At 39.8% G+C, this 25379-nt stretch overlaps 3 protein-coding genes across 3 annotated transcripts; 2 read left to right on the top strand and 1 right to left on the bottom strand.

Annotated features, from left to right (window-relative positions):
• Window positions 1-9302: 9302 nt before the first annotated feature.
• Window positions 9303-11674, bottom strand: LOC121943213 (nucleoporin 88-like). The gene is given in 3 exon segments (XM_042486685.1): window positions 9303-11355; window positions 11358-11435; window positions 11437-11674. Coding segments are annotated over 3 exon segments (2142 nt in total). The 5' UTR covers window positions 11638-11674; the 3' UTR covers window positions 9303-9492.
• A 369-nt stretch (window positions 11675-12043) lies between these two features.
• Window positions 12044-16622, top strand: psmd8 (proteasome 26S subunit, non-ATPase 8). Its single transcript, XM_042486613.1, has 7 exons — window positions 12044-12223; window positions 13372-13444; window positions 13573-13675; window positions 13769-13934; window positions 14432-14532; window positions 15058-15169; window positions 15749-16622. The coding sequence occupies exons 1-7, from the start codon at window positions 12044-12046 to the stop codon at window positions 15884-15886; spliced, it is 873 nt and encodes a 290-aa protein (XP_042342547.1). The 3' UTR covers window positions 15887-16622.
• A 2902-nt stretch (window positions 16623-19524) lies between these two features.
• spred3 (sprouty related EVH1 domain containing 3) lies at window positions 19525-25351 on the top strand. Its single transcript, XM_042487170.1, has 6 exons — window positions 19525-19670; window positions 21236-21401; window positions 21548-21716; window positions 21819-21880; window positions 21982-22140; window positions 23167-25351. Exons 1-6 carry the CDS (start codon window positions 19660-19662, stop codon window positions 24166-24168), a joined length of 1569 nt encoding a protein of 522 aa, XP_042343104.1. The 5' UTR covers window positions 19525-19659; the 3' UTR covers window positions 24169-25351.
• The last annotated feature ends 28 nt before the right edge of the window (window positions 25352-25379 follow it).

The raw sequence follows: 25379 nt of genomic DNA, 5'->3' as shown, positions 1-25379 counted from the left end.
GACGGACCACATAAACAGTGAGTCACACTCTCCCCTGCCAAGTCCCCATACCACCATTTTCCGTGGCTCTCTCCCCTCTCATTCCCACTATGTGAAGCCTTTTATCCTCCCCTCTCTCTCTCCTACACACACAGTTAGATAGTCAGTTCGCTTCAGCCCTTTTTAGTTCCACAATCACTCTCTCACAAGCACGCCTGTAAATTGTTTTAGTTTTTATCATAAGCTATGCAGTATAAGCACAAATATGTGTCCCGTGTGGAGCCGCGTGTGTTTCACATAAGGCTTTCAAGGTTCGCAGAAGGGGTGGCCTCCCCGCCTCCCTGTTCCACTCCTCCATGGAAAGAAACACAAATGAGAAACAGAGGCAATGCAGCCCTTTCCTCCCTGCTCTCTGGCTTACAGTGACTCACATGTGAAGAATGTGGTGGGTTGGCTCAAGAGTTATTAATATCTCCTTTCCTGGGGTCCGCTAAGTTTCCTCAGGCTCATACACTGGATCTAGCCACTGTACCTTTATGAAAGACTTAAACAACATCCCCCTATTTGGAGAATTCCTGAGCCAGCACACCACACCCTCTCCTGTGTTTTTGTGTGTGTGAAAAAGAGGGAGGCGATACATGGAAAAAGTCAAGTGAGGTGACAAAATCTAGCTGAAATGGTCTTACAGAAATGCTGTCTTTTTGTGAAGTCATTGCTAGAATAAAAGATTCCCACAGCAGCTGCTTCATAATAGGTTCAGATGAGTCATAAAGCATCTCAAACATTTGTTTGCTCAAATCAAGCCATACAGGGCTGTCACAGCCCTGAGGTGAAACCTGCAGGCAGACCCGAGCTACAGCCGAGGATCCCCACCAACACCCCCAACAATGAAGCTTACTCAACGAAACCGGGGTCTCCGTATACGTCATTCAGTGTTTACGTGGGGAATTCCTCACTAGGAAACCTGCTGTGGAAAAACAACTGAGGTCACCGACTCTGGAGACGGGTGACATCTGGTGGATACAGGATTCCTGGCAACACTGAAACTGCAGACAAGGGAGTCCAGCTATAGAGGGCAGACTGGAGGCGTGCAGCTGTGCACACTAACCCTTTGAAGCCTGAGGAAATTGGCATGAGTTCTTTCAAAAATGGTAAGAAAGCAACTTATTAGAAGTGATCACCCAAATATATATATATATATATATTTGGGTGATAATATATGGGTGATAATATATATATATATATATATATATTATATATAATTTATTTTTACCTGTTTTTTTTAAGTAATTTTCTAATTTTTTACTAATCTACCAGTTTCTTACAATTTGCTAAACATTTCTTGCCAAGTAACCTATCACCTTTTTTCCCATGTTTTCCATAGAAATCAAACCAAGTTCAAAGGTTTAAATGTCTGACTACAGCACAAGAAAATGTGGTCGATCCAAGTTTGAATGGGTTAAAGATAGATTTTTCAAGTCTGCACATAAGCAATACTAGTTCCAGTGATTGTTCCTCCAGTCTGTGCTGGGCCTGAAATGATCCATGATGTCAAAATCTAAAGTTCCTCCTTTGTGCAAAACATTTTCAATGTCAGCCAAGACTATTAAGAGTGAGATTTCAGCAGCTTCAGTTAAACTTAAAAATGCATTTATGATTCAGAGTGCTGGATGCAACAAGGACTCTAACTTCCCATTTTTTTTGGAGTTGCAGTAGTAAGGGATCCCCTCATGATTGGTACAAAACAGATAATAATACAGCAACATAGAACTTTCATTTTACATATGGAAATGAGTATTGTATTAAGATAGATGGTAAAAGGTAAACCTGTCCTTTCACACTTTGAAACCTGGATCAATATCAGTTTTCTTATGCTGCGTTCAGACAGCTTTCACAAGTTATTCCACTCTTTGAACCTTGTGCAAATTGGTTTGATTTCTTTCAAAAACATGAGAGTAAAGGCAGTGAGCATGAAATAAGTAAAAATTGAAAAGAAAATGACCTGAAAATTAGTTTTAAGACAGGGAAGAGAACTGGACAAACGACCAGAAAATATGGAGCTATCCAAGGTCGGATATGTTTGTATATCTCAGAAATGCGGACAATATCCACAAGAATACACATTGCATCTTTGACGGACCCTATCTTGACATACTGTATCTTTGTAAATGGACAAAACTGAACTCTGAAAAATCTGGAATCTGCTTAAGATCTATGTGTCAGATCTTCATATATTACCAGCATCTTTGACGTATCCTGTTTCAGATATCACATATAAATGTACCTGATACCCAACGGATATGATTCCGTATATTTAATGCATCTCTGATATCCTTAAATATGCATATAATATAATGAATTCAAATCTGCTGAAGATCTTTGTCGCATTTTTCATACATTAACTGCATCTTTGACGTATCCTCTTAAAGATATCAGATATAAATGGACTTGATACACGACAGATGTAATTTCATATGTATATAATGAATCTCTGATATGCTGAAATACATGTAATATTCAGCAATTTAATCTGTCAATGAGCTTTATATATCAAATGCATCTTTGACGTATCCTGTTATATCAGACATACGAAATACAGAGCTATCCAAGGATGGATATGTTTGTATTTGTCAGAATCAAAGATCCTGTAACTCTCTCCGCCCTTGCCTCAGAGTATATTTTGGCTGACAGGAATGTTTCTCTGTCCTGCACTTGCCGCCATGCCATCCTCCGGTTTGCGCAGCAAGTGCAGGACAGCTATCGTTGAAAGATGCAATGACGCACTGACGCAGTGACTGTGTGCGCTGCCATTACAGCTAATGGGCATCTCACCCTCTTCCATTCAAACAGCCACATTCATAGTTCAGAGGTAAAAATGTAAACCTATAACTCCTCAGATTTTTATCCAACTTAATGGCAGACCTACAGGCTACTGCAAGAGTATTAGTGTGTTTGTTTGTTTTCTGTTGTTTTTTTTTTTTTATAGAAATCAAATGATCTGTTCAATACATTGCTGAGTTTTCCTAAGTTCACTAGTGTTAATAAAAAGGGCCTTTCCCCACCACAGAACCTAGGCTTAATAGACAGATAATAATAATAATAATAACTTTATTTATATAGACACACTAACTGAACTTCACAATTTTCCTTGCACATTTGTACTTCTAAATGTTTGGAGAAATGGTACAGACATGTACCTTTCCTCAGTTTGATACTGATATGTACCCTTCAACCTAGAAAAGGTACATTATCGTATCTTGACCAACTATGACCCCGATGGTACATCAACAGCAGTTGTACCTTAAAAACCATGAATGTACCCCAACCGTACCCCTTTTTCTGACAGTGTAGTATGGTAGTATGGGTACTGGAATGCACAGACAGCTTATGGTGAAAACCAAAAAGAACCGAAGCCCTAAGTGCTTGAAGTGCTGACTATGTAGTAGCTCCATCTCTCTGACATCATCACAAATACTGACATGCCTAGGTCCTGTGTGTCAATGTGTGTATTTTTAGTGTATCTGTGTATGTAAGGATTACAAGAGTGAAAAAACTGAATTTCCCCATTGAGGGATCAGTAATCAAAAAATATATTATTGTATCAATATTGATTCAAACTAAAAAAATATAGAAGCGTAATAGAAAGTCATGGCATGGAGGCCAACCGCAAATACGTGACAGTAAAATAAAATAAAAACACTATACATCTTATGTGAGAGGCAAGAGAGATAAGCCAGAGACAGAGATAAATATAGATATAGTTGGAAAGATGAGGGAAAGATACTGTAGGGTGATATATGGCGGGACAGTCATGGCACAGTGGCCATTAAAGATAACCAAACAAAAATGCCAGCACAGTGGCTATGACAGATAATTAAACAGATTGGTCGGCACGGCGGCCAACCAAAAAAACACCACACAAACATGAAAAATAAAAATGGCACTTACTTTTTGTAGACCTTGCTGGGCAGTGATAGCTAAGTCTGCAGGGACTTGACGTGGAAACTGGAGGATGGTGCCCTTGAGCAAGGCACTGAAGCTCTAACTGCTTGGAGCTCTGAGTATGTGTCAGCTTCATCAGTCTAACATCTCCCTGCAACTAATGCATGTCTATAGGCCCTGTGTGTGTGTATAAATAATAATAACAAAGTGTTATTTTCAGTTTCAACAATTATTGCATCATATAGGTCTAAAGTAATAGATCCAAGCAGCTAGACAACAGATAGTCATGGCACGGCAGCTGTGAGAGATAATCAAACCAACCAAACACAACACAAACTGCCACCTCAGCATTATATCTAGCATTTTTGTCAAAGTTATTATTCTTATTCTGTGACAACTTAACATTACGTGAGTTGTTTCATAAAAGTTCTATGTATTTTTGGACTTTTTATTTATAAAACAAAAAAATGTTCTTATCATTTTTGCAATTATGAATGCAAAACTTTGAGGCTCAATATCTCAAAACCACTCAGAACGCAGATAGAAACTCATAATTCTACAACTGCAAAATGTAAATGACACTTATATCTCACAGCAGATAGAGAGACAGAGAGGTGATATAGAGAGATAGTCAGGGCACTGAGTCCATGAATAGATAAAGAGGGATGAGGAATAGAGATAGACAGATAGACAGAGAGAAAGAGAGGTAAAACCAGAGATAAGGGATGGTAACAGAGATGAGAGATGGATAGTCACGGCACGGCAGACACGATCAATAATCAAACAGATCGGTCAGCATGGCGACCAACCAAAACAACAACACAGACTTAAAGAAAATAAAAATGGCCTTTACTATTCGTAGATCTAGTTTGGTGGCAGTAGCTCAGTCTGGTGTGGGAACCAGAGGGTATTGTGTTGGAGTCCAGAAGTCAAGCACAGACCATGTTACAGAGTGTGGACTGGTAGAAAGACAAAGAATAAGGAGATATAGAAGGATAGTCATGGCACAGCGGCCAAAAACAGAACTCAGACATAAGACATAAGGCCCATTCGCACAGGACTATTATTACCTCATGTTTTGTCAAAATCACCCCCTCCCCCCATCTTACTTTATGGAGTGCATTCTCACAGGATAAGCGATGGCTATGTTTTACCCAAATTTAATGTATAATCATAAATTCATGGTTGATAATGAGGTTGGGTTTTTTTTCTCTCTCAACTGATAAAGAAGTACTTATAAAACATCTATCTATATAACAAAAAAAAAATGTGTCTATTTAAAACTATGTACAATTAAAAAAAAACCTAATACCAACTAAGGCCTTATTTTTAGATTAATTAATCCAATGCCTTTTAAGGCTTTTCTTTCCTGGCACACCGAGGCAATATGCACGTTCATGAGCAGGTTGTAGTATTTCTTCCATCGTGTTATATAGCTCCTGAATAATGTCTTTTTTTTCTTCTTCTTGTTTTTTTTCAAATGGCTGTTGTTCCCCTTTAAGGCAGAATTTATGCAGAGCTGTTGTTGTACTGTATAGCATTAAATTGCAGGTATAGCTAATGAAGTGACCATGCAGCTTGCATCCTCACTTACACTGAAGGTCAAATTTCAGTACTTACAGCAACTAGATTGCCAATAATGGATTTCATCTGCAGACTGGAAGAAAAAACATTGGTCCAAGATGTTTAAAAAAACTGAGAATTTCGGTGTCATTCAAATCTATATTTTATATATAGTGTGATTAACGTGCACTTAAAACAGCTTGTTATGTTAACTTCATCACATGTTGCTACCAGCCTTTGTTACGTTACAACCAGAAGACTCATGTCCTGTCTGTGGGCAGGTGGGCAGGACATGAGTCTTCTGGTTGAGACTTTAATCCTTTCTCATCTCATCCTCCTTTTTTTTTTTTTTTTTTTTTTTATATAAATGTAATGTTTTTCAATTCATGTTTTCAATAATTGTAATATCACTTGTGATTTTGCCTTAAACATGTAATCTGTTATGATGACTTGAACTATGTTATTAGTTTTTTGTTTTTTTTTAACTTTAACAGAGAAATTCTTAATCCATAAAAAAACATTTTTAGGTTCACACCCCTTTTTAAATCTTTACTGGGTGGATTTAAACTCAACACTTTACTCTCCTTGCAAAAGCTTCTTTGACACAATACTAATAATATCTTCCTGACCAGGCTTATTTCCCTACCACCTTAAAAGCACAGATTAAAATAGCTAATATTAGCTAACTGTTAAGAAGTTACTTTACATTGACAGGTTTCATTTGGAAACAAAGGCTTGGTAGCATTTACGTTTAATTGGTTAATCTTAATTCATAAAACCCCAACATCAGTTTATCACCAATTTTAAGTGAACCTCACCTTATCCGCAAATGTTTAATTTACAATTGAGTGTGTGGAATTTGAGAGTGATTCTGGTTTGTTAGCATGGTAACAGTAGCCTACCTTGAGAGTTCCCTCCTTTTGTTCCACCATTAGCTAATGCTTCTTTAAAGTTACATTAGCTCGTTAGCTAGCTATCTGCCGTTAGCTTACCCATCAAGCAAACTCATGTCAGTGGTACTGAAGTTAGCAAAAACAGTTTCAAATTGTCCAATATATACTTGTTTTCCAATCACAGAGAAACTAATTTCACCACAGTATAACATTATAGCTTCAAATCAAACAGTAATACAGCTAAAAGAAAAAAATAATACCGCTTTTTTTTTTAAATCACAATAATGACCACAAAAATGTTGGAAGATTTCTGAAATACTCACCAAATTAGGATTCCTTTAGAGTGTTAGGGGTCCAGAAAGTTCCAGAAAGTTTATAGTCCCACCACGCTAACGTCCAGAAAGTTAAGAGTCAGCCGAGCTAAGGGTCCAGGAAGATCCATAAAGTTAAGGATTGGAACGTTCAAAATCTGGCGGTCCATAGCATGCGCTATCCCTTCACTGACATGCGCAGTAGGCGGGGTCAGTCAAAATTACTGGGCAGTTCATTTGTCCCATAAACACACACACACACACACACACACACACACACACACACACACACACCTGGATATAAATGTAAAACATTGGATTTGACCAAAAGGAAGCTATAGTGGTCATCCTAAGAATGTCCATAAGCTGTGTGTATATTTATATTGTATACTTAAGTATTTATACAGCAATCAAAATGCTCAGAAAACTTCCACATTTGCTGTATGAGACCGTATTTTCATTGCTGTATTTATATAAATGAGGACAAAAACAGAAATTCTAAACATAGACCACTTTTCAGTGTCTTTTTCACAGGCTGAATTAGAATAAGAACAGACAGTCTACACCTAGACTAATTTTCAATGTCTTTTATTGGGCTAAATTAGGGCCAAGTCAAACAGTCTAAACATAGACCAATTTTTAACTTCTTTTTTGGGGCTAAATTAGGACCAAGTATCAAAGTATTGTAATTTACTGTATTGCCTTCTGTGAGATATTTATATAAGCCCAGTTTCTAACTTTTTTAATGGTGCAAATTAATAATAAAAAAAAATAGAAAATAAAATAAAAGTCAGATGGTCTAAACACAGTCCAATTGTCAACGTCAATTTTTGGGCTAAATAAGGACAAGTCAGACCCGTTTTTGAAAGTCTTTTTGGGGGCTAAATTAAGCCAACCAGATTTAGCCAAAAAAAAAAAAATGTCTAAATGTCATCTGGTGCTCAATAGGTAGTCCTGTGAGAATAGGACTTTAGATAAAATAAAAACGACACTAACTCTTTGTAGATCTTGCGTGGACGGCAGTAACTAAGCTGCTGTGTGCTCAAATATTAGCTTCCACTTAGCTGAAAATGTACAAAGTAGCTACATGTTTTGCTTATGTAGAAAACCAGCATAATATACTTGCTGACACAGAGTAAAAGATGAAGAAAATATTTAATTACTATCAAGCATTGCGTCTTACTAACTAGTTGATAACATCGTCCAGCTTAGACCACGTTACAGAGTGTGGACTGGTAGCAGGAGAGGTGCCAGTTTACCACCTTGACACTGCTGAGGTGCCTTGGGTAAAGCACCAAAGCTCTAACTGCTTGAATCTCTGACTATGTGTCAGCTCCATCACTCTGACATCTCTCTACATTTAACGCATATAGGTCTATAGGTCCTGTGTGTGCGTGTGTGTGTGCCCACATACATCCGTAAACAGGATTGGACCCTGAAAAATCCAGAATCATGACATCTATCTTTACAATATTCATGAAATATACAGTATGATAGGTATCTTATAGGATATGTATACAGACAGTATCAAGATGTATATACAACTAATGAGATATTTTCAAAATATCTATGGATATGTCAGAGATAAAATTGTAGATCTTTCAGGCTAGCTGTAAGCTCCTTTGTTCTTTGTACGATTTTTGGGGTAAGGGACACCTAACATTGTATTTCCAACAGATTATACTATAGATAAATATCACATTAGCATCTTTGACAAATTAGTTTAATGTTAAACATGTAATCCCTAACATGCTTGTGTAAAGGTCTGTAGTCGACATAGATAATTCAATTTTTGGGATAGCTGATACAGTACTGCAGATTCGTGAATATGTCAGATATCTTTGTATCTGCAGTTGCCTGAAAATCTGTTGATGGTATTTTTCCAGATCTGCAATCTTTGTGATATACAAATCTGGTAACCCTAACGGATATGTCACAGATATCATATGCGGAAAACATCATATTTATGGATCTGCTATGGATCAGATCTTCCAAGATACTCTCTGAAAAAAAAAATCCAAAAGACTCTATTTATAATTACTATATTATATATTTAAAATCATGTTAGATTTTTTTAAAAATACATTTCTATTTTATAATATCAGCACTTATTTCCAGCCATTGTCTTGTTTGCTTTTACTGTCCTCCTCTTGGCTTCTTTACAGGTAATTTTCTTGTAACTTTTGATTAATTTCTTGCTAATATTTGGGCCATGTCTTCTCAAGGTGCTTTGTTTTTGGAAGAAATCAAACCAATTTGCCCAGATTCCAAAGGATTAACCTCCCTTTTCTGCTCTTTAAAAAAAAAAAAAAAATAGTTAAATCAATCTGTATAGAATTCCCCTTTTTCATAGTAATTAGATGATTGAATGTGTAACAAAACAGTAAGGACAGAGAACTTTAAATTTTATTATTGATCCAAAAAAACAAAAATCAATCGGGTTGAAAATCTCAAAATAGTTGCATTTTTTCTGCCTATACATCCATACATATTCTGCCACTGACCAAATCACTAACTCAACATTAACATTAAACGTGAAAACATGGAGGTAAACCTATTATAACCCTATTAAGAGACAAACTTAGTATGAAAGGTAAAGTTATATCTGTGTGTATATAAAATATCTTTCACTTGAAAAAAAAAACCAACATTCCACACAGGGCACATCAACTTGTGACTAAAGCACTCGTTCCCGCTTCTCACCAAATGTCACAAAAAGGCAGATTTAATCACCGTGGTCAAAAGAGCATTTGAATTATTTCCCCCAATCGTTTAAAGTACATTTTTACTGTTTTCTGCAGTGCTTAGAAACTGAAATGATTTTTGATGTCTTTGATCTGTTTCATCATGTCACCGATTTGCTGTCCCTGTTCTCTGAGGACATCCTGTACAACCTTCTTCTGGTGGGCGTTGAGTGAGACTGTCGTTCTGGCTGCGGGTACGTCTTTGTCCACTTGCGTCTTCTGGTACTCCATCTTCATGTTCACCTGTTTGATGCAGTTGTCCAGGTGTTTGAGTTGATCGCTGATGATCTGCAGCTCCTTCTTCATATCCTTTTCACTGTTTGACAGTATGGGCAGTTGGCTTTGAAGGCTGCTCAGCACTTTTTTAACCCTGCTCATGATGGTTTCCTGGCGATACTTTGCATCTTCGTACTTATCAGCCAACCTCTCTGCAGCCTCTCTCAGACTCTTCCTCTCCTCCCTGCACAGAGTCATCTCCTCCAGCTGCTTGTTCTTCTGACCTGTCAGGAGTTTAACCCTCCTCTGCATCTCCTCACGGGCCATGTCCTGCTTGAGAATGTACTCCTCACTGAAGACCTGCGTGGCTCTGCTGAGGAGCTGCAGACACTCAGAGGGTGGCGGTGATGTGTCCTTGTCTCCTGCTTTCAGTACGAGAGGGTTGGTGGAGCTGCGTGCCAGGATGTTGCGAATGTGCTGCTCAAAAGAGTCGTCAGCCAGCCCGCGCAGAGGGGAGCTACCAGAGCCTGGACCTGGATGGGAACAGAGCAGGGGAGGAGAGGGAGGGCGGATGGAGCTCAGCAGGGGCAGCAAGATGCACTCATAGGTACTGGTGATGCAAATCATGGTGGCACCCAAGGAAAGGTCAGACACAATCAAAAAGCCACGGACTGGAGCTGACTGGCTGGTATGGAGCGGTCTGGTACAAAGAATGTGCTCTACTATACAGCGCTTCTCAGCAGCCAGTTCCTGGATACTGTCCTTATCCTCCTCGCCAGACTGGAGGAACTTCTGCAGCTTGTTGACCCATATTAGCCCCACACTGTGCACCCCAGCTTCATGGGTGCAATGATACCTGTGCTGGCACAAGGGGTCTCTGTGCAGTCTGATTGGGCAGGTGAAATCAAAATCTTGAGGCTCCTCATCCTCTCCAGTGGCTACTTTGAGGGTAAGCTCCAGCTCTACACACTCAAATACATAGAGAGCTGGCACGGCCTCTGTGGTCCACTTCTCCACTGCTTCTTCCTCCTCTTCAGACTCCAAGACCACACAGTGATACAACGTGCCTGTCTCTGTGGCGATGACCAGGATACTGGGCACACAGGGAAGGCAGAGAATGGCACAAGCATCATAACCATAGTTATCCTCTGCTGCAGGATACATTGGGAGGGGTCCAACAGGTTTAGTTACACTCACACCGTTTGCCTGGCTCGTGTAGCTCACATAGGTCTCCCCGTTTTCATAGAGGATGTACAGAGGGTAGACAAGCTGTTCTTTGGACCTCTGTGCTGCCAAATGTCGAAGTGGGGGCGAAATCGGCCCAAAGTCAAACGCGACTGCTATCTCACCAAGAGATGCTGCGTAGGAGCGGACCGGAGGATGGCTGCTGCTGTCATCTTCAGACTGTGACAGTGACAGGACTTTGGCTGGAGTTTGGGGCAACTTCAAGCCGTAAAACCTGATGGTGTTGTCGGAAGTGAGCAGCACCAAGTGTGGCTCGTCAGTCTCGCTCGGGTACCAAGCCGCCTGCCGTAGACTCACAGACGGGGAGCTGGTGAAGAAGCGCTCCGCCACCGGGATGGTCCTGCAATTGATTTCGCTCCGTCCGCCCTCAAACTCGGACCTCTTGCCCCACCTTTGAGGAAGCTCCAGTACCGAGACCCCCCGCTGCCCGATGAGTGCGACGTGGTGCTGAGTTGGACTTAAAACAACACTTGGTTCAACTCGAAGAGAGGAGGGTTGATGCACAGCAAGGTCTGGTACTTCCCGCTACTCTCATCCGTGTTTTAACTGTCGTAAGTTGGTCGTGTAAAACACGCGGTCCGTATCGTCCCACACGAACAAGTCCCCTCCCAAACAAAAGGTGAGATTTTTAGCGATCCCCTTTTCATTTGTAGTGGTTTCTGTATCCAACTTATCTCGTATTTTTTGGAAAATATTATGGTTTGGTAAATCATTCAACCACCGCTCCGTGCCGAAAGCCGCCATCTTGATCCGCCTTCTGTCTCCCTCTTCTTCTTCTTCTTCCTCTTCTTCCTCTTCTTCTTCTTCTTTTTTCTTGCAGCCCAGGCGGAGCATCATCGCCACCCACTGTTATGTTGCAGTATTTTTTTTTATATATATATATATTTGTTATTTGTCCAGTAATTCCTAGGTAAAATAAGACATGCTTTAAAACCAGCGTTCCGGAGCTATTTGCAAATATTTATTAAAAGGTTTGGCTGAGGAGAGGTACTTCACATGTGTAGGTGTCAAAAACAGGTGCTCTTTGGGATCAAAGACAAAAATGACTGAAAGGGGGGATAGATTAGACTATTTCTGTCGTCTATCAGCCAATAAATAAATAAAGAGATACATACATAAATAAACGCCTTTATTTCGTTCCCAAGGAACCATGGCAACAGGAGCACTTCACGACAGTCATTTACCGTATTCCGGTGGCCTGTGTCGTGTATTTTGCCGAATCACCATGGCGTTGAAAGAGACCGCAGGTCTTTATGAGACACTCAAAACGGAGTGGAACAAGAAAAACCCAAACCTGAGTAAATGTGGAGAACTTCTGAGCAAACTCAAGGTGAAGTCGCACATCGATTTGTATATTTTAATGTATTTGTTTGACTCAACTCAGGAACACTCAATTATGTAGAAGCGTCAGCGCTGTTAGCAAATGTAGCTAGTCTGCTAATGTAGCTTAACCATGCTAACGGTGTGTGTAGAGTGTTTATTAGGTAAACTTTTGACACTTAACGCTACCGTGATATTTGTTGGGCTGACAACTTTGAGTTTGTATGTGTTTGCTAAGTTACACATTTGCGTTTGGCTGATAATATAGTTAAATCACTTTCGGAAGACAGGAAATAGTCAGAGATGCTAACGTTGATGTACCTTTGGCCAATGCATTGTCAAACTAGTTTCAACCTGGAATTGACACCCCAGTCACAAATTCAACTAAAGATAATGAAGACGACTTTCAGCTTATTTATGTCTCTAACGTCCCTAAGCTTTTACTTTTTATTTATCTTTTTTTTTTTTTTTTTTACAGCTCCTCTGTAGAATATCTGTTATATAGCACATAAATGGCAGCGTCAAAATATAGCTTTAAGTAAAGTAGTCATGAAGAAAGAACATTATGTTATAGCATCTATAAGAGCTATATGTTGTAGTTCTTGATTATTGATTTATTAATATGTACATCACTTAAATATAGTAGCTGTATTTTTTAAATACATTATATAGCTTACTGTTGGAAAGCTGATATGTAATAATTAATTTGATGTAAAATGTATGTTAATAGTAAAGATCTGTAAAGTAACTAATAAATACATTTTAAAAAAAACAAATGCAGTGAAGTTAAATAACATTTGCCTCAAAAAATGTAGTCAAGTATAAGTTGGCATTAAATGTGAATAGTTGAGTAAATTGCAAGTACCTAAAAATTTACAAAACCTTAGTAAATGTATTCAGTTACAATCCACCATGGGGTAAAATTCCCTGAAGTCTAGTTACCTTTAACTGACTACCTCTATGTGTCTTATGCATTAGAAGAATGTAAAAAGACATTGCCTTTTGTCATTCAGTTTCAGTTTTTTTTAAGTGTGCTTTATAAATCTATGGTCAGGATTAGTGTCTGTTTAGATTATTAAACAATTAAGACAAATAAATTACACATTCAATTTGAAATTTTGTTGAAAATGACTCCAAACTTTTTTTTTTTTTAAACAGGTTTCATTACTGGAGCTGAACTTCTTACCTACCAGTGGGTCAGCGCTTACCAAGCAGCAGCTCATTTTAGCTCGTGAGTATAAATGGCAAATCAAACTGACATACAATATTCATATTAATCGTGGATTATTGTCTGGTAATGTATCAATTAAATTCTAAAGAATTTATCCCTAGTAAGACAGCTCTTTGACTGTGTTTCAGGTGATGTCCTTGAAATCGGAGCCTTGTGGAGTATCCGCAAGAAGGACATTCCATCATTTGAGAGATACATGGCCCAGCTAAAATGTTACTACTTTGATTACAAGTAATGTCACCTTTTTGTCTTTTATGTGTATTTATGGGAATTTGTTACACAGGGTTCTTCTAACATGGCTCTTTCTTTACCTTTATTATCAAGGGATGAACTGCCTGAAGCTGCCTACATGCACCAGTTACTTGGACTGAACCTGCTCTTCCTGCTCTCACAGAACCGTGTGTCTGAGTTTCACACAGAACTTGAGAGACTGAGTGCACGAGATATTCAGACCAATGTATACATCAGGCACCCAGTGTCCCTAGAGCAGGTGCTGCAATTTACCTATTAACAAAGAACAAATTCAGGGTTTGATTTTGTATTGTTGTTCTGCTGTGACTAGGTATCAAGGGGAGAATGTTAATATTTGTTCATCCAATTATTAATTTGTACCCCCCAATTAATATTTTTACATTTTTGCTTAAGTATGAATTGGTTGTTGGTTGTCCAGTCAATCCGAGAGGAGCACTTAGAAGATTTGTGGCAGGCTAGCAGCTGTATTTTGGTTTAGTGGTGCCCCTAAATTACTCAATTAATTTCTTCAAATGATCACATTCTCTCAATGATTATATTCACTTATTTTGATTTTGGCCTCAGATACACAGATTTGTTATTCATGACATGTATCACAAATTAATAATTAAAAAGTCTAAATTTTTAATTTAGTTGGAACAAATAATAAAACATTTCCCCTGCATAAATGCCGGGCACTGTGAAATTCTCAGTTTACATATTCTATAACTGTGTATCCTCTCCTGGCCTTTTCAGTACTTGATGGAAGGAAGCTACAACAAGGTATTTCTTGCCAAAGGCAACATCCCTGCAGAGAGCTACACCTTTTTTATAGATATTCTGCTCGACACAATTCGGTAAGAATCAGTATGGTAACCATGTCTGTTATCATTTCTTCACTCGTTTCATTGATATGGTCCTTTTCATGTGCTTTTAACCAATGCTGTTCATTATTTCCTTTGAAATTAATTTGTATATTTTGGTTCAAGTCCCAGTGCATCTTGTTTTAAATTTTGCTTATGTAATACTATGGCTGTGGAAAATGCTGGTGTATGTCATGATCAGTTGACAGTTAATTAAATCCATTCTAAATTCGTGAAAAGGTATATTAAGATGCAAGTAACCATAGCAACAAAACTGATGGTTTATGCTATGAACAACACATTGACCAGGGCAAATGTAAAATGGGTGACAATTCAAGTATATTGTCCTTTTTTCTTTCCATAGGTAATTGGTAAGGTGTCTTGATATAGAAAATTATAAATTCTGCTAAGCAAATCTGAGCTAATCTATTAAATCTTGAGCGCGGTTCAAGATCAGACAATAAAATGACATAGTCTTTTAAAGAGAACGTCAACTAAAACTGTGCTTTTCAATTGCAGTGATGAGATCGCAGGTTGTATAGAGAAGGCATATGAGCAGATCCAGTTCAACGAAGCCACTCGTGTGCTTTTCTTCAGTTCCCCAAATAAGATGACAGAGTATGCCAACAAGGTAGGTATATTTTTATTTGGAAAACAAACTTAAATTTAGTGTCAGATTATAAGTAGTAGGCAGAGATCACATGAAGAAATCATTTTTGAATAGTTTTTTAATATTATTTTTATTTTGAAGTTGCATTTAAGGAAAGAAGAAAAAAAGGTCATCAAGACTTGGACCAAAAAAACAAAAAAAAATAAATATATATTTATATACATATGTACATTTTGTTAACATTTCACTTGTGACAATTCTATTAGAAAGGCTTCTACATACTTTATCTTTTTAAGATTGAGAAGATGTTTGTGCACATTAACAGTACTTTGCAGCGGCAGAACTGAAAATGCATGTGATTTTTACAAATGTGAAAAATAGTTACGATAACAACTTGTCAGGAGTTTAAAACAAGGCCAACAGCATCTATTAAGCTCTCTAATATTTAGTATTTAAATATACTGAAGCTCATAAAACCGTTAGTGTCAGTGTTAAAAGCATCTAGGCATTGACTAGAACTGCAGATAACATACTGTTCAGCTGTTAGCTGTTCCTGTTTTTCTTTTGTTTTAATTTCTGAATTTGTTCATGTCATTTCAGAGGGGATGGAGTCTGAGCCCAGATTACTATTACTCTTTCACCAGTCAGCAGCAGCGGACAGAGGAGGTGACCATCCCCTCTACGGAGCTGGCACAGCAGGTCATCGAATATGCACGACAGCTTGAAATGATTGTGTAATCCGCCCCCAGGAACACACTCAGCCATGTACAGACACACACCGCTGATCCTGTGTACATCCAGTCAGCTCAAATGCAGTTTGCTTGAGGCATTTGACTTCATTAATTGACAGAGTGGTTGATTTGTTGCCCAAACCTCGAAAATCATTTATTTTTCCTGTATTCCACTTATGTGCAGGTCCTTCTTTTTTAAAACATCTGGAACAAAACGTTAAGTTTCACAGGTGACAAGTCTTTTCAGCAATAGCTACACATCTACCTTTTATTAAAGACATTCAAGGGGTTCAGTGTCACAGTTTAATATTTTACCCAATATGCCATCTGAACAACATTGAAAACTGAGCTTTTTAGGGGTTATTCTCAGCTGGTGACCGAAAAACAATGACTTCAAGTCTAGCTACTACGTCTAATACTCCTTGGGTGTCAGCTCTTTTACAGCTACAGTAAAGTTAATTACAATCACCACCCTGTGACTTTGCTCGCCAGTGTCGCACAAAAATATCAACTCAGCATTTTCCCCCCAATTTAAGCAAACTCTTTTTGTATACAAAGTTAATTTTCTCCATAGTAGAGCTCCCAGAAATGTATTGCCCTTGCTTTGTATCTTAGCAACTGACTGAATTGACACTGAAGTTTGTGAGTGTTTTCTAAATGGAAATTCCTCTTCCTCTCTAGATGGTTTGTAATCCAGTTGATATTAAATCTTTGTCTGCAATAAACAATTCCAAAAAAATGAACTTTTTGAATGGCTGTGGATTCCAGTGTTTTTACACTACAGTTCTAACTTTATGGGAAGGCAAGTCATTTTAAGGAACTAATTAATTTACAAAATGCGAGTCATTAATATAACAAACATTTTGAATGTTTTCTGTAATAGATGAGAATGTTCTCCCTTCTCTGTTTTTCTCAGTGCTATGCAAGCTACGAGTCTTGCTGTGGTGATTCAAAGAATCCAATGCAGATGGTTTAGGCATCAGTTATTATACTTTTAGTTTTTTCATGAGTTTATATTTTGTTTTCAACTCAGTTTAGTTCCAGTTAGTTTTTAGAGTGGGTTTGCTTGTTTCAGTTTAGTTTTTATTATATATGTGTTTTTATTAGTTTCCATATTATTATTTTGAAATCATGATATTGGGGTGTATTTGTTAGGGGCAAGATTTAATAAGTTCAGCAAAGTTATAACAATACTATTGCAACACACATGAGCAGACATGCGTCATTGCCTCCTCATGCTTGTGTTGACAAATTTGATCAAATTCACAAGATTTAACCAAAACACTTCCTGTATATTTTTCTTATTTTTTCTCTCTCTCTCTCTCTCTGGTAATATTCCATGTTTTTCTCATGTAAAGTAATCCCATGAAAATACCAAAACCACCAATGACAAATATGGTCTGTCCAACCTCTGATATAGCATGTCTCCCTGTCATAGAGCTCCATTGTTCAACTGTTGAAAACTCATTAAGGAGCCACAGCATTGTGCTGGTTATCATGTCCCTTTATTACCTCAAACCACAGCCACTGTAGTTTATTTTGAGTCAGTCCCACAAATGCCCTCTTCACAGGTTTTGTTTGAGTAATAGTTTATTAAAAAAAACTGCAGTGTCCTGTTGTCTTAAAGTAGTAAAATGTATTAATATAGTCTTTCTGTGCTTATTTTTTAAAGATTTCTAATACTGTCTAAATTTTGGATGTATTGTAAATTTGAAAAAATCACATACCCATTTAAGAAATGAACCACTGATTACGCTAAACTTGAGCAAAAACTATCAGTACTGTATCAGATTTAAAAGTTTGGTATCACCCACCCCTAGTATGTCACTACTATCACATTTGTATTTGATCATTTTCAGTAAACTCTGTTCAGGGACAGTACGAGACAAGTCCTTGTGTGTTATTTTGTGCAACTTGTATCAACTAGCTAAATAGGCTTGTCTGGGATTTGAGCCATCGACCTCTCACATTCTAAGCAAGAATCACACCCTAAGACTGACAAGCCAAGAGTTTGCATATTAAATCAAAAGTTTACAAGACTGTGGCAAACTTTGTACGTATTGCTCAGGAGTTGCTGAAATTTGAGCAATTACTTTATATGACTTTAAACCCACTGTGCACTATGACTTAACATTTTATGCTGTAAATTTATAGTAGTGGCCTTTAAGGTCCTGTACTGTAAATTCTGACACATTGATCTTACTTAAAATAACATTGGAAACCAATTGCCTTGAAAATAAATATAACTATAAATCTTAGTTTATGTTTACTTTATATCTAAGTGTTAAGTTTACCTGAAATGTAGCCGTATTGACTTAATTTTGTAAAGTTGTTGCAACTTAAAAATGACAAGTGAAATTACCTAGTTAGTCTGACTTAATCTGAACATGACAAAGAGGATTTTGCCAGTGAGGAAGTTCAAAGATTTTCAAGTTTTGTTTTTATATTAAAGAAAGTACAAATATATTAAACTGGCAGAATACAGATATCTAGCACAGTAAACTTGGTTTACTGAAGTTGCTAAAACTTAGAAAGATTGATTTAATTAAACTTATTATTTTTAAGTTGCAGCAACTTCACAATATTAAGTAGATATAACTACATTTTAAGTAAAGTGAACAGTTAGGTTTAAAGTAAACATAAATGAAAATTAATAGTTATATGTACTTACATTATTTCAAGGCATTTACACTGTATTCCTGCTACAGACGTGCACTTCTTTCAGTGCTAGTGTTGTTTAGTGGGGAGTCATGAAGCACTTTCAAGACACTGTTTCCAAAAATAAAAAACAAACCCCCCCCCCCTTTATCTTTTTCTTTAAAAATAAATAAACTAAAATGTAGTACATTATCTTAAAGGACTCTCGAGAGTGCCACAGACATATTTTTATTCAAATAAAGGTACTGATTTCACCAATGACTATAATTAAACGTGGAAGAGGCTGTTTCTTCACAGAGGCACAAGAGGTGTTGCTGTCCATGGTACTGAAATCTCTGAGGCTGCTGCACCGACTCTACAGGTCGATCCTACAGGACATTTGATTGAGCTCTTTCTCTTCTTATGATGGAGAGCTTCATTAATAATCTCAGTTAAGAATTTAATTAAACACAATAAACATATACTTTTCTGATTTGAAAAAAAACATAAATGCACGCAAAGATGCAATGAAGGGCAAATCGATCTGATTTTATTTGATCTATTTTCATGTTTGCTCTATAGAGTTTGTAATACTCAGGGGATCAACCGGAGGTCATTCATGGTTTACCCAGCCTTTCATTTACCACCCACGTCACTGCATATATCAGCAGCTCAGCGCTCAGTTTCAATAATTTCCAATCACATGGTTGCACTACCATACCCTATAGCCCACCTAAAGCCACGATGCTGTCAATGATTAGTGCGGATGTGTTGGCACAGGGCAGGTAGAGTGAGAAAGGAAATAAGCGAGAGAGTGATTTGGAGCGAGAGAGAGAGAGAGAGAGGGAGAGAGAGAGAGGGAGAGAGAAGGAGGGAGGGAGCGAGGGAGAGAGAGGGAGGATGCTGCCAGCGGAAAATGGCTGCTGCAACCTCAAGCCTATCCTGATACACCGAAACGACATCAAGGTGGAGAGAGAGAGCGAGAGGAAGAGAGGGAGGAAGAGATAAAAAGATTAGGAAAATGAGAGCAGATACAGAGAGAGAATGTGAGTGAGCCTGTGAGTGTTTCCTGAAAGGAGCATAAAAAGAGAGAGAGAGGAGACCCTGGGGTGGGCTGCTGCAAGCGGCGGGCAACACCGAGCCATGGAGGGCGAGTAAGTCCTTACATTTTCATTTTTAACATTGCACATATTCAGTCATCCGCCAAAACGGATAGATAGGACGCCACCGCCATCAATGTTACACCAATCCAGCATCATGCACTATTATCACAATCGGTGCTCTACAATTTAGCAGGCTGCCGAGAATAAAAACACCATTACGTAGTCTTGAATCAACAGCATACACCCCATTTCCGATATATCCATGCCAATATGTGATACATATTAAGCCACCTACATGTGGACCTGTGCTTTTAGACGACTGGCACACAACCTACACGCACAACATTTCAAAAATAATAGTTATGAAAGCGTGTTAAACAACAGAAGCTATGCAACAATTCAGAACTAAATGCGTGGTTGCTATTGGTAAAAACAGTCACGAAATCAGTCAATGTGTAAAATATATGGTGGGAAAAAAAAGGCGAAATACGGCGAGTTCGGGGCCAGCATCGCGTCATTCAAGACATGGCTACAGTAAAACGAGGGAGGGATGGAGGCGTTGTGATTTTTATCAACGTGTCTCGGGGTTTCATTATGATTTTTTAAAGCCAAACTTTATGAATGAAATGTGATTTTTTTCTCTCGCTCACTCGCTCTCCCTCATCCTCACCCCTCCTCTTCTCCTTCCTTTTTCTAATCGCCCCCTCCCCCCATCCATCGTTTCCTCTCCATCCTCTCACCCACTCGTTCCTTTTTCCTTCCCTTCTTCACATGCGATTGCATTGTATTAGGGCCTTATACGTTTTTTTTCGCGATGTCGAAGCCAGTCTCGCTCCATCCCATTCATAAAAAATATAACATAATATCGGGGTGTGTTAATGAGTGCGTGCAGCAGGGGCGGAATTGAGAAAAGGAGCGTCTGGGAAAATAATTGTAGCACTTAAAAATAAGTGTGTTTTGAAAATAACCAAAAGAGACCCACCTGTGCATGCATTACATGCACATGTCGAACTGTGATGCTGAATAATTCAGCCGATTGGCGAGGGCAGAGCTTTTTTTTTTTTTTTTTGCAAGAATGCCGGGGCCTCTGATGGCGAATGGGCGCGTTCATTGATACATCTATCTGGGAAACACTCATTCTTCCTCCCTCCTCTAAGCCAATTCTTTCCTCCTTTAAGCTTTTTTCTTTCTATCCATTTGCTTCATTGTTCCTTTATTCTCAGCGCAGCTCAGTTAAGCAGCAGACATGTTTAAATGACCAGACCTATCCAAATATTTCGTGATTTTTCACGTGTTTACCGTCATCGCACGCTAATTAAAATAAGATTGACCTCAATCGCGTGATGATAAAAACTATCACTGTATGATGCGTCTTTGAGCTGTCATGTTGCAATGTCGGCTAGGCCAGCTGTCAATTCTGTCTTCTTTGTGTGAATTTCATCATGCAATCACAGTTCAGAGGAGCTGAAAACAGTTGCATCACACTGAAATTAATATTGCATTTTTGTATAGGTTGTTCTAGGCTCTCTTCTGAGTGTATCAGTGCAAGCATGTCTGTGTCATTGCGTTGTTTAATCAGCCTGGGCCTCCGCTCACTCTCTTGGCTTCCCTGACAGTGTGCGTGTTCGTGCAGTGGTGATGACACGTGATGACTCCAGTGGCGGTTGGGTGCCCCTTGGAGGTGGCGGCCTCAGTCATGTGGTCATATGTAAAGGGCGGAGTCATGACGGCAGGGGGCGGAGAGAATACATCATACATGGAGAGCGGCTGCGCGATCGAGCAGTGAGTGTGTGCGTGTGCTGTCTTTGGTGCCACGTTGCTCCTCAACACCACCTAAAGACTGTAGATATGTTTATGTGAGGGCATGATTTATGGGAACATCGTGGCCGCTGAACTAACCTCTCATGTTGCTGGGATTGTGTCTTTAGCCGGTGTTGGAGTGTGCAGTGCAAAGGGGCTTAGTGTACAACAAGGTGAACCCCATCTTTCATCACTGGCGAGTAGAAGATCGAAAGTTTGGCCTAACGTTCCAGAGTCCTGCAGATGCCATCTCCTTTGAGAAAGGGCTGCAGGCTGTCATAGACAAGCTCGACAGAGGTAGAGATACATGTGGCGCATATAAAAAAAACATCATTAGTTGTGATCATGTTGGCTTCTAGTATCAAGCAAACCTAAATCCTCTCTATTCCTGTCATCAAGGCTCTGACTCGCCCTCGTCCTCCACACCAGAAGAGGCTGACACCGAAGATGATGGACAAGCTGTGAGTTTCAAAGTTGTTCGGTGGTTGAGCATTTATTCTCTAAAAAGGTGATGCAGTTATTGCTGGTTTTGACTTGTGGGTTGACATGTAGTCTCTGGCAGTCCCATACAGGAAGTGAGTCGTCATCCAACAGCAGAAAGGAGATGCTTCCAAAACCCATCACCATAGTGACGAGCGAGTCGTCGTCTACCTGCTTTGTGCGGTCGGAAGAGTTTAGTTTTGGATCCAGCCATGCTGTCACCACTCAGACACCTGCTCAGGTAATGCAACACACTGTACTCCAGGTCCACAGACTTCTCTTTATGTGTTTTTGTCGCACTTGTGAGCTCTAATGATGAGTACAAAAAGAATAGCTCTTAAAGGAACAGTGTGAAATATTTAGGGAGATTTAGTGGCATCTAGTGGAGACGACTGCACATTGCAACCAGCTGAAACTTTTCCCAGTTTGAATACCTGCAGCGTTTATTGTTCAGGAGGTTTTTACCAGGAGATGAATTATCTGCCGAGGTCTCATGGCTTCCACAAGAAATGGATCAGATGATTAAAACCGTAAAAACACTGAATAAAGCAGTTTCACTTTAAAATCAGTGTTTTTCCAATGATCTTGTTAAAGAGAGGCTTCTAACTTCCGTGGCTGACACAAAAACACACAAAAAGAACGGCACTGTCTCGAGACAATTTTTGGGTTGTCTGTTCTGGACTGCTGTACAAAAACAGCAGTGCAATACGGTGATCTCTGTAGATGAGGACCCACTCTCTTTGTAGATATCAACGTCTAATTCTAAGGTACCAAAAGCATGACAATTCTTATTTACAGGTGATTATACACTAAAGAAAACATTTTATTGTGTTATAGCCTATTTCATTTCTGCAAATATATGTCCCCCTACATCTTTAATCTGGACCTTGAAAGTGGGATGTGGGAACTTCTTGGATCCTCTGGCATTTTCAGCAAAATCAATGATATTTCAGATTCAATGTTAGACATAAAAGCAATTTAAAAATTATGAAAAAACAAAAAAAGAACATATAAGGCTGACTAGCTGTTTTTTCCCCTCTGTCTCCACCCTTAAGTCCAAGCCAGCAGACAATTATTTATTCCATACAAAGTAAAATAAAATTGAAGTGACTCACTGTTGTCCATAGAATTAAATTTTTGTCAAAATTGGGGTTCTCAATCATTTGTGCTCCTATCTGAGATATCCTGGAGATGAAAGCCTTCTGTAACGGCGGCCACAGTACACATTGTTCCTGACTCAATCTGTAATTCTATACCCTCTCCACAGATCCACACCAGACCAGGACAGCACCAGCTCTCACAAATGACGGCTGTGTTAAATCCACCAGCGCCCCCGCCCCCACCTCCTGCTCCACCTACTCCTCCTGTGGGCCCCCCGGCCTCATCTCCTCTGTCTCCCCTCTCACCCACGATTTCTCTGCTGGAGGAGGGAGACCTGCGCAGTGTGGACCCTTGCAAAGACCTGTGGGGTTCCAGAGGTTATGAGGACTACCGACGGGCAGGGGCTACCAGGACTATGGTCGGGGGGCTGACCGGAGGTGTGGTTGTCGGTGGTGGAGGGAGTCTGCAGGACAAGTCAGAGCTTTGCGTGGTTCGCTTTGAGAAGGAGTTGGCAGGAGTGGGGACGGCAGGCTGCGATGTGACAGTGAGCCTGGACAGTAAAGCTTCCCAGCGGCTGTCCTCGTCGTCGCCTACCTGTATGTCCATGCCCAACGCTGTGTCAGGCGTGTCCTCAGGTGCCGGCTCACCCCAGGAGACGGGCAAAGGCTCACCTTCTCCCTGCTGCATCCACACCTCATTGGCCACGCCCCGGTCGCGGACTCGTAAGAGAGGAGGAGGGGCCACCGGCGGCGACCCGGGGGTAATTTCCCCCGACGACGACAGCCCGTGTCCTCAGGCTTCATCGTCATGCTCATCACGCTGTGTGTACTGCCGCTCTGTTTTCAGTGCTTCGGAGAACGGGCGGGGCCGCTGCAGAGATGCCCCAGATCCGGCCCTGCACTGCCTGCGCCAGTGGACCTGTGTGTGGTGTGCAGAGAGTCTGCTCTACCACTGCATGTCGGACTCTGAGGGTGAGTTCTGGGAGCCTTGCTCATGTGATGACTCAATGGGGGGCCACCCGCACCCCCTTTGCTGTGCCCGCTGGTTGGCCCTCCTGGCCCTGTCACTCTTCGTGCCCTGCATGTGCTGCTACCTGCCTTTGCGCGCCTGCCTGCGGTGTGGGGAGAGGTGTGGCTGCTGTGGGGGAAAGCACAAGGCGGTCCGATGAGGCCAGGCTAGGGGGTGGGAGGAGTTACCTGGACCCAGGAGGTTTGGGTGTTGAGAGGAGAGAGCGCATGTAGGGTTGCAGGAGGTTACCAGGTTGAACAGTGCTCTTAGTGGGCCCAGACCTCCAACGCGGCCCTCCAAAACCCCACGGCCTTCCACTGCATTTCGCTCTTTCTCTTTTCAACCCAGGGCCTTCCTCACTGGTCCTTGCCTGCTGAGGGTTCACTGCACTCAGACCAGGCTCTGTGGGAGTCATCTGGAGCCTTCATAGTGGATTTATTGAGAGTTGGCTGATCTAGAATTAGCGGTCAGAGACTTTATTAAAAGAAGAGAGTGGCACAGGCAACAATGATGTGTACACTGTTTCAAATGTCTGTTTTTTTTAAGAAAGAAAAACACAAAAAACTAAAGATGTTTATATATATGATTGTTATAATTTTGATTGGTATATTTTACTAAATGTAAAACATATTGACAGAATCCCCCAATGGCACACACTATCACGTATTCACAAACATGAGATTTTGAGGAAGTTATTTGTTTCATGTTGCCCTGTTTGTCAATTAGATGAACAGTCACCCTTTACCTCTAATTTTACCTCAGATGTTACTCAACCCCTGGTTAAGAAATGAAAGAGAGGAAAGGGGAGAGAGGCTGGGAGAGGATGAGCACAAATTAGTGCAGGCTTCAAATAAGTTATGAGCATCTGAGACCACTAGTGTTGTCTTTTGGTTAATGTAGTAGACCACTTTGGAGGAAAGGTTATCAAGTGCAAAGGGACAATTAATGTTAGGGGAAGTTGCAATGACAACCACAAAGACTTAAAAGTCATAATGTGATTCATTATGGTCCTTAACCAAACACAAGGTTATTTTTGTTTCCTAAAAAAAAAGAAAAAAGAAAAAAAAAAATCAAGAATGTGTGTTGACCATGAAACACTGTCACCCAACACATATTTTTTCATCTTTTCATGTATTTTCAGTATTAACCTTAGATGACATGACATCCCACCACTTTACTTGTTGTATCAGTCAAGGTGCTTACAACTGAGGCCTCTGAGCGAGTCTATTCTACCTAATGTACACAATGACCGTACAGTCCAAACCCCAAAGAAAAACTAAACAGGACCCCATGCTAACCAATTTGTAGATGTGTCTAGGCCTTTGAATGAGACGCCACCAAAAATAAGTGCAATGAACAATGTACTGAAAG

Source organism: Plectropomus leopardus, chromosome 5, assembly GCF_008729295.1.
Source record: "Plectropomus leopardus isolate mb chromosome 5, YSFRI_Pleo_2.0, whole genome shotgun sequence".
Taxonomy (NCBI): Eukaryota; Metazoa; Chordata; class Actinopteri; order Perciformes; family Serranidae; genus Plectropomus; species Plectropomus leopardus.
The sequence above is the reverse complement of the archived record's forward strand: the minus strand, read 5'-3'. Positions and strand labels throughout refer to the sequence as shown.